The sequence below is a fragment of the Elephas maximus genome, chromosome 18 (genome assembly GCF_024166365.1).
Source record: "Elephas maximus indicus isolate mEleMax1 chromosome 18, mEleMax1 primary haplotype, whole genome shotgun sequence".
NCBI lineage: Eukaryota > Metazoa > Chordata > Mammalia > Proboscidea > Elephantidae > Elephas > Elephas maximus.
This window is the reverse complement of record NC_064836.1, coordinates 50,586,533-50,598,576: the sequence shown is the minus strand read 5'-3', so window position 1 is coordinate 50,598,576 and position 12,044 is coordinate 50,586,533. Positions and strand designations below refer to the sequence as shown.

The following is a 12,044-nucleotide window of genomic DNA, read 5'->3' as shown; positions in this document are numbered from 1 at the left end:
TGAAAGTTTACACTTCAAGTAAGTTTCTTATACAAAAACTTAGACACACATTGTTATGTGACCCTAGTTGCTCTCCCTACAATGTGACAGCACACTCCTTCTCTCCACCCTGTATTTCCTATGTCCATTCAACCAACTCCTGTCCCCCTCTGCCTTCTCATCTCTCCTCCAGACAGGAGTTGCCCACATAGTCTCATGTGTCTACTTGAGCTAAGAAGCACAATCCTCACCAGTATCATTTTATGTCTAATAGTCCAGTCTAATCTTTGTCTGAAGAGTTGGCTTTGGGAATGGTTTTAGTTTTGGGCTAACAGAGAGTCTGGGGGCTATAACTCTGGGATCCTTCCCGGCTCAGTCAGACCATTAAGTCTGGTCTTTTTACTAGAATTTGAGGTCTGTATCCCACTTTTCTCTGCTCCATCAGGAACACATCATCTCTGTTGTGTTCCCTGTCAGGGCAGCCATTGGTGGTAGCTGGGTACCATCTAGTTCTTCCGGTCTCAGGTGGATCGAGTCTGTGGCTTATGTGGCTCTTTCTGTCTCTTGGGCTCGTATTTTCCTTCTGTCTTTGATGTTCTTCATTCTCCTTTGCTGTAGGTTGGTTGAGACCAATTGATGCATCTTAGATGGCCACTTGCTAGCATTTAAGACCCCAGGCAGATACTGGCAATTTTTGTTGACTACAAGCTTTAATTTAGAAAACAAACGAACAAACAAAAAACCAAACCTGTTGCCATCAAGTTGATCCTGACTCATAGCGACCCTATAGGTTTAACAAAACTCCTTGTTGGGGCGGGGGGGAAGTGCAGTGCAAATTCATGCTCGTTGCGGTTTGATTCTTAACGTATTCTAGGTCTCTAAAATGTTGGAGTTCTTGAGAGTATGAATTCTTTATTAAACCATCTTTACTGTAGTTCGCTCACTAAACAACACCATCGTCAGTTAAGTAGATATAAAGTGCTCTGTTCTCATGGATCTAGTCTGTGTTATTTTATTTTTTAGTGGCGTCTTTATCCTATCGCCCATAGTAGCCACTAACTGAAACATTAGTTGGGAAGATATCCAGGTTCATATTATAAGATGTAAAGGTGTATGACTACTTTTTGGGCTTGCTTTTCACTCTTATGTCTTCATTCTTTTCATTGTCCATCCAGCCTGACTGTGATTTCTGGATTGTTTCTTTCTGGTATAGTTCAGTTCACCACAGAAGGTTAAAACAAACCTAAAGAGGATTACACAAGGTACCTCATTCTTAGCAAGAAAATAATCATTTCATGGTAACCAAGAAGAATCCAAACCGGTTGTCCTGGAGTTGATGCTGACTCATAGCGACCGTACAGGACAGAGTAGAACCGCCCCATAGGGTTTCCAGGGAGGAGCTGGTGGATTCCAACTGCCGACCTTTTGGTTAGCAGCTGAGCTCTTAACCACTGTGCCACCAAGGCTCCTGGTAGGAGGAGCCATTGAGTGCCGCTGCTTGCCATTGTTATCCTTGCCTGCTGTCCTCTTTTGCTTTCCGTGTGCCCCCCTCTTGCTCTCTTGCTCTCTCTGTGTGCCCCTACTCTCCTGATCCTAATAAAAAGGTTAAGTTTTCCCTGTTTTATTCTGTGTCACAGTTTGGCTTCATTACCCCAATAATTCTTTTTCAGAGAGTTGCTGTGGGTGAAGAGATTGTTTAACCATGCTTTCATTCAAGGCAGTAGCATTGTGTAGTACCTGACACAGCCTTCTTGAATTGTTGCAGATGTCCCACCAACAAGTCAGGGAGTGGATCACAAGCAGGTCCAGAGAGAGCTGGGAAATGTTGTCCTGCACCTCCACAATCCTACCATTCTTTCCTCCTCTTCAATTGAAGTGCACTGGACAGTGAGTTGCGTTGTTGTTATAATAGTTGACCTCTGTTTTAATAATCAGGTGACATCTGTGAGTTCCTTAAAAGATATGTAAGTTAACATATATGTGGGTTATATATAAAAATATATTTAATACAAAAAAAAAAAAAAAACCTAAACCTATTGCTGCCAAGTGGATTCCGACTCATTGCGACCCCATAGGACAGAGTAGATCTGCCCCGTAGGGTTTCCAAGGAGTGACTAGTGGATTCACTCTGCCTACCTTTTGGCTAGCAGCCATAGCACTTAACCACTGTGCCACCAGGTCTCCGTATTATATATAAAAATATAATAATATATTTAGTATGTATTATATATATTTGTTGTGGTTGTTGGTTACTGTCGAGTGGACTCTTACTCATAGTGACACCATGTACAGAACCGCTCCACTGGGTTTCCTGGGCTGTAATATTTACAGAAGCAGATTTCATTTAGCAGCTGAATGCTTAACTGTTCTGCCACCAGGGCTTTTTTATATATATTTATAAATTTAACACTCTGTTGCCCACTTCTACACCAGTGATAGAAGCTTTATAATATAAGCATTGTTACAGTAGCTGTGAACTGGCTTTAAATAGAGACCTTTCAGTGTTGTGGATATTTTCTATTATGCTTCATTACTGAACTCTGTCTTGGTGTGAATAACACAAAGTATTTACAACAACACCGTTTACTATGAACATATAACTGTGATAAGGTCATTATCACATGAATTTGTAAAAACTTAGATATATTTCTAAATAGTATTCAACAGGCTTTTACAATCAGAAAGTAGTAAAATACATGTTATTCCCCATCCCCTGATTTGATGTCCCTAGATAATGTCACTGAATTGCTGTGATGCTTCATATTTCTACATGAAGCATAAAGATTAACTATCATACGATATTATATATTAAGCTGAAAATAGTAAACACCTTATAAAAGATAGTATCTTTTTTTTTTTAACATTCTTCTTTATATGAACTGAGAGAATGTAGGGTGAAGCCAGATAGAAGTTTTTTGCACTTTCTCATATTTGTTTTCCAATGAAGCAGTACGAATATATTGTGAATGATTGTATTTTTGTCATTTTAATAGGTAGACCAACAGTCTCAGTATATTCAAGGCTATAAAATCCTCTATCGGCCATCTGGAGCCAGCCATGGTGAATCGGAGTGGCTGGTTTTTGATGTGAGGACCCCAACCAAAAATAGTGTGGTTATCCCTGAACTCAGAAAGGGAGTCAATTATGAAATTAAGGCCCGCCCTTTCTTTAATGAATTTCAGGGAGCAGACAGTGAAATTAAGTTTGCCAAAACCCTGGAAGAAGGCAAGTATAATGAAGTGTGTGATTCCTGTGCATTGCAGTATATTTATACTGTTAATATTGACATGAATTATTAACTGACATATAGCGAGCATTATATTTTGATAAGAGATCTGCTTAATTAGAAAAATTACTAAAAAGTGACATGTTGTAACACTTGACTTGCTTTAAAAGCACCCTACGTGAAAATGTGCAAATATGATCATTACATCACTTAGTAACTTATATAGGATATATGTGACTTTTGATTTTGTTAGGTGCTGTCGAGTCAGTTCTGACTCATAGCGACCCTATGCACAACAGAACAAAACACTGCCTGATCCTTTGCCGTCTTCACAATTATTGCTATACTTGAGTCCATTGTTGCAGCCACTGTGTTAGTCCATCTCATTGAGGGTCTTCCGCTTTTTCACTGACCCTCTATCTTACCAAGCATGATGTCCTTCTCTAAGGACTGATCCCTCCTGACAACATGTCCAAAGTATGTGAGACATCTCGCCGTCCTTGCTTCTAAGGAGCATTCTGGTTATACTTCTTCCAAGACAGATTTGTTCTTTTAGGAACTAAGATTCACATTTAAAGATGGAATTGTTGAAAATTTGCTTGCCTTTCCGTTCATTATTTTCCAATCATTTGTTGAATTTTTTAGATTAATAGATTTGTAAATAAGGGGAATGACTTGTCTTGGTTTGCCCAGAACTTTTTAAGCAGATTTAGCATTCATAGTCCCATGTCCCTGGATATTTCCCAGTTCTGAGCAACCTAGGATGGTTGATCATTTGATAACTGGAAATTAAAAATTAATATTCATATAAATATAAAAAGTTACATGTTATAACTGCAGTCTCAAAAAAACAATTTCTCTTCAAATATCTGTATCATTTTGATTTTTAAAAGATATGGCATGGCTACTGTCATGAATGGTTGGCGTTCATCTTCACACTTTCGAACATTTTTATGGAGAATATGAGACTGAGGTTACAGGTTAGGAAAAATAGGGCTTTTCCTGGCATATTTTGTGGAGATCATCCTTATAACTTTAGTTTGGATAACTGACAGCAATGAGGCAGCAATATTGAGAAGAAACTTTAGTAGTTGGGACTGTTCAGACTTGAATGAGATACATGTTTAAAACATGCACATTTTTATATCTTTATGGCTATAATTAACTTTCAGTGTTAAGTACCTGCTTTCAGTGTTCTCTAACACAAATAATAATCTACATTTTTTGAACAATTTCATAGCACCCAGTGCCCCACCCCGAAGTGTAACGGTGTCAAAGAATGATGGAAATGGGACTGCAATTCTTGTTACTTGGCAGCCACCTCCAGAAGACACTCAAAATGGAATGGTCCAAGAGTACAAGGTAGTGCATGCATAGTGATTTGCTGATGAAGAAACAAAAAAGAAAACAAACCTGATTAAATTGTTTGTGGTTCCTTGGCGCCATCTGCTGGTTACCATAGCAACATATAAAATTACTTTTAAAATACTTTCTCCTTTTGGAAATGAATATTGGGGCGGTTGCATAGTACAGTGAATGTAATTAATGTCACTGAATTGTACACTTAGGACTCGTTGAAACAGCAGAATTTTTTATGATACATATTTTACCACAATAAAAAAAAAAACCTACTTCTTCCTGTTTAGTGACTGTAGACGAATATTTTGCTAGAAAGTTCATTTTGAACAAATTAATTTTAAAGGGAGAATCTTTGTGGTCACAAAATATATACAGTCATCTAATTTTGCACAAGTAAATGTAAATTCAAATTGAAAATCCTTATGTGCCTTAAATACAGCGTACACGTATTTTGTATGACTGGTTTGCCCTGTGGAATTGGCTGTGAGTCACATTCTATTAAATTTAGTTTGCTTTCTTTCTTTCTTTTTTTTATTTCTTTGGACTTTTAGAATTCTAGGCTTAAGTTGGAAAAATTATTTTAATATGTAAGCAAATTTGTATTTTTTGAAAAATAAACCTTATTTTAGTATTTAAACAAAATTTCACACCTATGGAGAAATTAGGTTACAAATTACTGTATATCCCTATGATGCTTTTAAAACATATAATGCATTGTCAAGTGATTTAATTAAATAAGTCAGAATAATTATTTTACCTGTGAAATTACCGACACTGTTCAGTGACTATATAGAGTCTTATATAGATAGGTTCACCTTGAACAAATATTTACACTCACGCCAAGGTACAGCAAGACTAAGTTAGGGACTTAAGATTTAGTCAGAAGGATGTATTTGGCTGTACTCTGTCGATTAATCTGTATTATAGCACTCTTTAAGAGCTGTGATGAATAAGTAATTGATGCATTTGAATCAGGAAAACCTCAGAAGAAAAATATATCTTATGTGTATTTTTGTTCTATCTTTATGTAAGCATGCTATGTTCTCAAAGAAATTTAACAGCAAACCATATTCCTCTCTAGGCACTGCCTTATATAGTCATGATGCCTCGATATTTTTCTAAATTATGATAATTAATAGATGATTTCCTTTATGTGAATAATTTAAACTGTATTGATATAAAACTGATATTGGAAAGGTGGGCACATCTACTTTCTATAGTGGAGATTAGTGATTGTTAGTTAATTACATGCTAATATCAGAATCACTTCTGGAAATGTTTTCAAGGTATAGATGCCTGGCCATCACCCCGTGAGATTTGGAATAAGTAGACCTGACAAGGGGCCCTGGCATATATATTTTGATAAATCTTTCCAGGTGATTGTGTTGTGCACCACTGGTTAACCAACCAAAACCCAAACCGCTTGCCATCAAGTTGATTTCAATTCGTAGTGACTCTATAGGACGGAGTAGATGTGCCCCACAGGGTTTCCAAGGCTGCAATCTTTACAGAAGCTGACTGCCACATCTTTCTCCCACAGACCAGCTGGTGGGTTCAAACCATCGACCTTTTGGTTAAAACCCAAATAAAGACTACGGATTTTTTTTTGCACAAATTAATTTGTACAGTAACCAGATATACTGAGCTTAGTATTATATATTTAATTTCTAAATGATTTTTTTAATGAACTGAACATTTTTTTATGAAATATGTGTATACTTTAAAAAGACTTCATGTTTTTTTTAGAAAGCACTTAAATAATGTCATAGATGCACAGTTGGGTGTTTTAAGGTATTTCACATTGTATTCTGTAGCGTAACTGAGCAATTAAGAAGGTAAAAATCTTTACACCTTTTAAGTGCTTTCTCCTGAGTGTCGAGGTTATTTCAATACTGGGAAGGGACAGGATGCTATGGTTCAATCCAGAAAAATAAGACCGTTATAGAAGATTTTTAAGGATTTAAAAGGAGGTGATGTCTCAGCTCTCAAGCAAAATTGCGTAATGTAGGCGTTTTCCCCTAAGAGTCAAAACTCATTTCTTTCCTGAAGAAATGTGAAAGAGTGGATTTCACTTAACTTCATGGTCAATTTAAAATAATCAAATGCCTTTCAGAACCTGATTGACTGATACAAAATCAGTTTGTGGCTCCAGTTCAGCTGCGTAATGTAATTGGGGGGAAAATTTACAAAGGAATCTTTATTTCCAGATGGCCAGGTCCTAGTTTAGAGTCTGACCATTTGCTGGTGTGAGGCATTGATGCTATATGGAAATTATATTAGCTTTCAAAGAAAAAAAATGAAAGGTTATTGCCCAAGTGATGGAGCACACTGGTATTTCTTAGATTTATTCTAAATCTTATTTCCTATTAGTGTTTAGACAGTAGCCTCCTTGAAGCTCATCCTACATATTGCTTGAGGATATCATGAAGAATGTGGGGCATGCTTTACTACTCTATGAGTCATTTCCTTATGGAAACTGAGTCAGAATACTCTCATGCAGCATTTCCAAGTCCTTGACCACTGCAAAAGATCAACTTTATGATTAAATAATGATCTGGTGAAATTTAAAATAAGGATTGTAGTGTAGTTGACACATTGTAATTTCCTGAAAACAGCTTCCTATCAAAAATATCATTATCAAAGTTAATGAGGTGTGTGGCAATTTTCTTATTAGAAGAATATCCTCCTTTTAAGTCAACTACATGTGGTTATTCTTTATGATCCCATGTATGTTATTGAAGACTAATTCCTATTCCCATTTTAAGATAGGATCAGAGTGTTAACTTTTTCTCGTTTATAATAGTTCAACATACCAGAGGCTGAATAAAATCCTAGGATGAATTCTTATTCTTTGTGTTCAGTTTTATTTTTATTAACCATATTTATGGCAAGATATTTTAGAATATTCAGATGCTCTCGGTCCCTTTAAATCAACTGCTTCTCAGTTCTGATGTAAAAGGCGATAGGGTGGTGAGAGTGCCTGTACTTTTATCCAGAGATCTATCAAAGTAACTTAATAGACTGCGAGGTCCTTCATCATCTTTGTGTTCTAAAACCTGGTAATTTAGCATCATGCCAAGCCCATAGTGGGAATGCAAATGTTGAATGATGAACGGAAAAGTTATTATACCTTATTTGTATACACACAGCTCTCTTCGAGGTCCTTTTTTACTCTGGCAAGTAATTTCAGTGTTAAAATAAACGAATGATATGGTCTGATGAAAACCATGAACTTCAAGAGAAAAATTTGCATGTGTGCCATAGACTGTCTTACTTGATAAAATCTTTGAAAGTATAGAGACCAAAGTTTATTAGTAGACAGGGGAGAAGGGAGAGGGGACACCGAGCTCCTGTTAAGGGTGATAGAAAAATTTGGAAATGGGTGGTGGTGATAGTTGAACAGCATAAACATAATGAAGAATGTTGAAATGACAAATATTTTGAAATATATGTATGTACCACAATTTTTTTTTTTCTTTTAAAGTATAAAGAAGTCATGATGCTATTACTAACGCTAGGTTTGGGTGGAAAAGTCTCCTCAGAACTAGATCCTAGGGTGAAATGGCTTTTGAAACTTCCTGTGGTAGGTTCATGATAGGTCTAGGTTTAAAACTCCAGTATGATGATGATCTTCGTAAGAATTTAGATAACTTATCAGCTTAACGTTACTTATCTTCTTCTTACAGGTTTGGTGTCTGGGCAATGAAACCCGATACCATATAAACAAGTCGGTGGATGGTTCCACCTTTTCTGTGGTCATTCCGTCTCTGGTTCCAGGGATCCGATATAGTGTGGAAGTGGCAGCCAGCACAGGAGCTGGGCCTGGGGTGAAGAGCGAGCCACAGTTCATCCAGTTAGGTGAGTGTCAATGCAGACCATGTTGACAGCCTGTCACTGTACCCTTTGTTCTGCTTTTCTTTTTTGTACATCACTGAGCCACTGTTTGCAGCTGAATAGAACGTGGAATATGGCATGAGCGCTACAACAGTGATGGTGTTAGCTTTACAACAACAAACATTAACCTATCAATGCACACACTGTAAATATTTCAAGCAAAAAGCTATCAGCATTCACTGTCAACCTAATCCTATTTTATTGAATTTTTTTTCCTATAGTATTTATTCAACGAATACTATTTCTTGAGCATCAAAGATGCATCACCAAAAAAGAATGATGCAGTCTGCACCCTCATGGAATGTGTCTATTTAAAATTGTAATTGATTTTTATAACAAAAGGTAGATTGAAATATCAGAGAGCATTGAAATATGGTACATGCGAATTACTTGGAAAGTTAAATATAATTTGTGCTTCAAAAATGGTTAGATAAATTAAAAAGAAAAAGGAAAAAGCAACAGGGATGCCCTCATTACCACAATTCACTATGGGCAGTAGAGCATGAGCATAAAATAAATACTCGTGGGTGATTTTTTGTAAAATCTAAAACAGTAACAGAAACAACAACAAAATGCCATTTTAGCTGAAAAGTGTGTGTGTGGGGGGGTCAGATATTAAGAAAGAGGCAACATGTAAAATGTGAATTATGATGTTGAGAATTTCATCTAGTCTACTTGCTGTCTGTGTGTTCCACATAAGAAGTTAAGCATTAGTAATGTTCTGTGTCAACTGGTACGTTATGGAGAAGAATCAGGTATATGGGTCTTTATACTTCACGGTAAGTACATAGTATTTTTTTTTTTTTTTTGTAGGTAATCTTGATGACACATTCTAGAAAGTATTTCACAACAAAAGAAACATTTGGCTTTGGGTGAATTTTGTTGCTGTACATAAAGAACTTTACATTCCTTCTGAAAACTGTTATCAAGGTTCCATTGTTAAGACAATGCTAATTGCTCTGAAAGATACACTTGGGAGAATTTCTGTGGCTTAACCCAGTGAAATCCACATAAAGTCCAGTGGTTGTAGAGCAGGACTCTGTTGCATGTAGACATTGAGGGTCATGACCTGAGGAGGCTTTGCCTCCTCAACACGGGGCTTCCAAGGTCCACCTACCCTGGCCAGTAAAAAGGAGAGGAAAACATGTGGTGTGGTGTGTGGGAAGGTTTAATGGTACATGCCTGGAAATGGTACACATCACTCCTACTGAGAACTCAGTCCTGTATTCTAAATAGATGAATGAAGTCACCAACTAGGGAACTACCTCCCAACCATAAGCCTAGGCTATGAGAGGTCCACTGAAACCTTTAGTGGAGAGCTTGAGTATCTGCCACAACCATGGGCCAGAATTTGATATTTAGATTATCTTTCATGTTTACTTCAATTTTTAAGCAAAAAATAGCTCCATGATATATTTCTGGTTCAGAAATGGAAGTACATTCATTGTGAAGTTTCAAGCAATACACAAAACTGTGGAGAATAAATTGCTTGATGCACCTGTTACAGTGTTACATAGAATATGGAAGGAGGGAAATGTTCTATGTAGCGGAAATAGTTGATAGTCAAATCCCTGTCCCTTTTTGTGAAACACTAGTATCAAGTTATTAAAATTGAAATTTTAAGTTACACTATGATAACCCTATGTACTGTTGATGTCATTGACCTGTTTTTATAACATGACTTTCAGTCCTAATTTTTAGAAGAGGAATTGGAAAAGAACGATCTATAATTTTATTTACTTAAGGTTAAAAACATGGGATTTGAGGGTCAAAGTGGTTTTCTTTAAATTATGAATGTGTTCCAGTTTTCCATATCATAATATAGCCTCAGCTGCAAAGAGACAAAGACTGAGAAATAGAGTGGCCGTTTTAATTCATTGGTCACACCACACTTTATTCTGTTAAGCCCATCTGGTCGCTTGCATGGAACCTCTTTTGGCTATCTCCATAAAATCTGAAGCTACCCAACTTAACCTTGCACAAATACCCATGAAATCTATAAACCTAGCAGATACAAAGGGCGTATTTGGAAGAAAAGAATAGGTCTGCTTGGTGAACTTTTAGAGGGCGGAGTGCTCTTAGGATAACCAGAGATAAAAGAGTCTGGAACATGAAATAAAACTTCCAAGTCAATGAACCTTTGAAGGCAGGTGACTGCCTGTGAAAAGAGGCTTTTTAACCTTGCCTCTCCATAGAATGAAGTTTGGAATTCTGTTCAAGAAAAATCCAAGTAAGACAGACAGACGGACAGACACACACACACACCCATGAGTAGCAATTTAACCATTTTACGTTGAAAGGGGTGTTGTTTTCCTTAGGTAGGTTTAAGCATTGAACACTACTTGTTTTTTCCAGCTAGCTGTCTTATTAGGATTTAATATCATTTAATAAGAAAAACAAAATAAAATAATGGTGGCACAGTGGTTAAGTGCTCAGCTGCTAACCAGAAAATGGGCAGTTCAGATCCACCAGCAGCTCCATAGGGGAAGGATGTGGCAGTCTGCTTCCATGAAGATCATAGCCTTGGAAACCCTTTTGGACAGCTCTACTCTGTCCTATAGGGTTGCTATGAATTGGAATTGACTTGAGTGAAATGGGTTTGGGTTTTTTTTTTTTTTTTGGTGTAGGATTTTTTTTTTTTTCTTTTAAAAACATGTTATTCATGTATAATAAGTTATACTAATTATTTTTCTGAAAAAATATATTAACAGAATAACTTCAGAGTCAAATGATTTAACAACTGTCAGATTGTGCCAATCCTAATGAAATGGGCAAACACCTTCTTGTTTCACCAGATGTTGTGGGGGAAGAACATTAAAACTGCAGACAGAAATGGGAATTCTGCCCACTGGGCATCCTCAGGGTTGGCAGCCGTCAGTGCCAACAAAGTAGGATGTTGGTTTGAGCACATAGCAACAGCCACCAGTTTTCTACAAAGATTTTGCAGACTTCTCTGTGTGACTTGATGTAATGGTGGACCTAAAGAATGAATATCTTAGTAGGTTTCCCACATTATTCATATAGGAGCATACGTATACATCTCTTCAATATCTACCTTATGAAGTAAATAATATTTTTCTTCCATTATTTTGAGCACATATTTGAGGGTTATTGATGAAGTCTATAAAAGCTTCTATCTTGCCTGTAAATACTTATTAAAACTAATTGCTGTCGACTTAGCTCCAACCCATGGCAACACCATGTGTGTCAGAGTAGAACTCTGCTCTACAGGGTTTTCAATGGCTGATTTTTGGAAGTACATCACCAGGCCTTTCTTCCAAGGTGCCTGGGTGGACTCGAACCTTCAACCTTTTGGTTAGAAGCTGACTGCATTAACCATTTGTATTACCCAGGGACTCCAAATTATTAGGTGCCCCTTATTTATATTTTTGCATTAAAAGCATTTTGTTTTCTAACGTTATTTTTTTTGTATTTATCTCAGCCCTGTCCTATGAAACTTAAGCAGTGACCTATAGAGTTTTCTGGAGTAAAAACAGAAATCACATGCCATTGCTTTTGCTTTTAAGTATAAAACCCCAAAAACCCACTGCTGTTGAGTTGATTCCGAGTCATAGTGACCCATAGG

At 36.9% G+C, this 12,044-nt stretch overlaps 1 protein-coding gene across 1 annotated transcript in view; it reads left to right on the top strand.

The window, feature by feature from the left end:
• Positions 1–12,044, top strand: part of ROBO1 (roundabout guidance receptor 1) — a 1,245,354-nt gene that overhangs the window by 1,175,384 nt on the left and 57,926 nt on the right. Inside the window, exons 16-19 of the mRNA XM_049858153.1 lie at positions 1,745–1,866; positions 2,973–3,204; positions 4,446–4,567; positions 8,251–8,422. Coding sequence (XP_049714110.1) covers positions 1,745–1,866; positions 2,973–3,204; positions 4,446–4,567; positions 8,251–8,422 — 648 coding nt within the window. The remainder of the gene's footprint in view (positions 1–1,744; positions 1,867–2,972; positions 3,205–4,445; positions 4,568–8,250; positions 8,423–12,044) is intronic.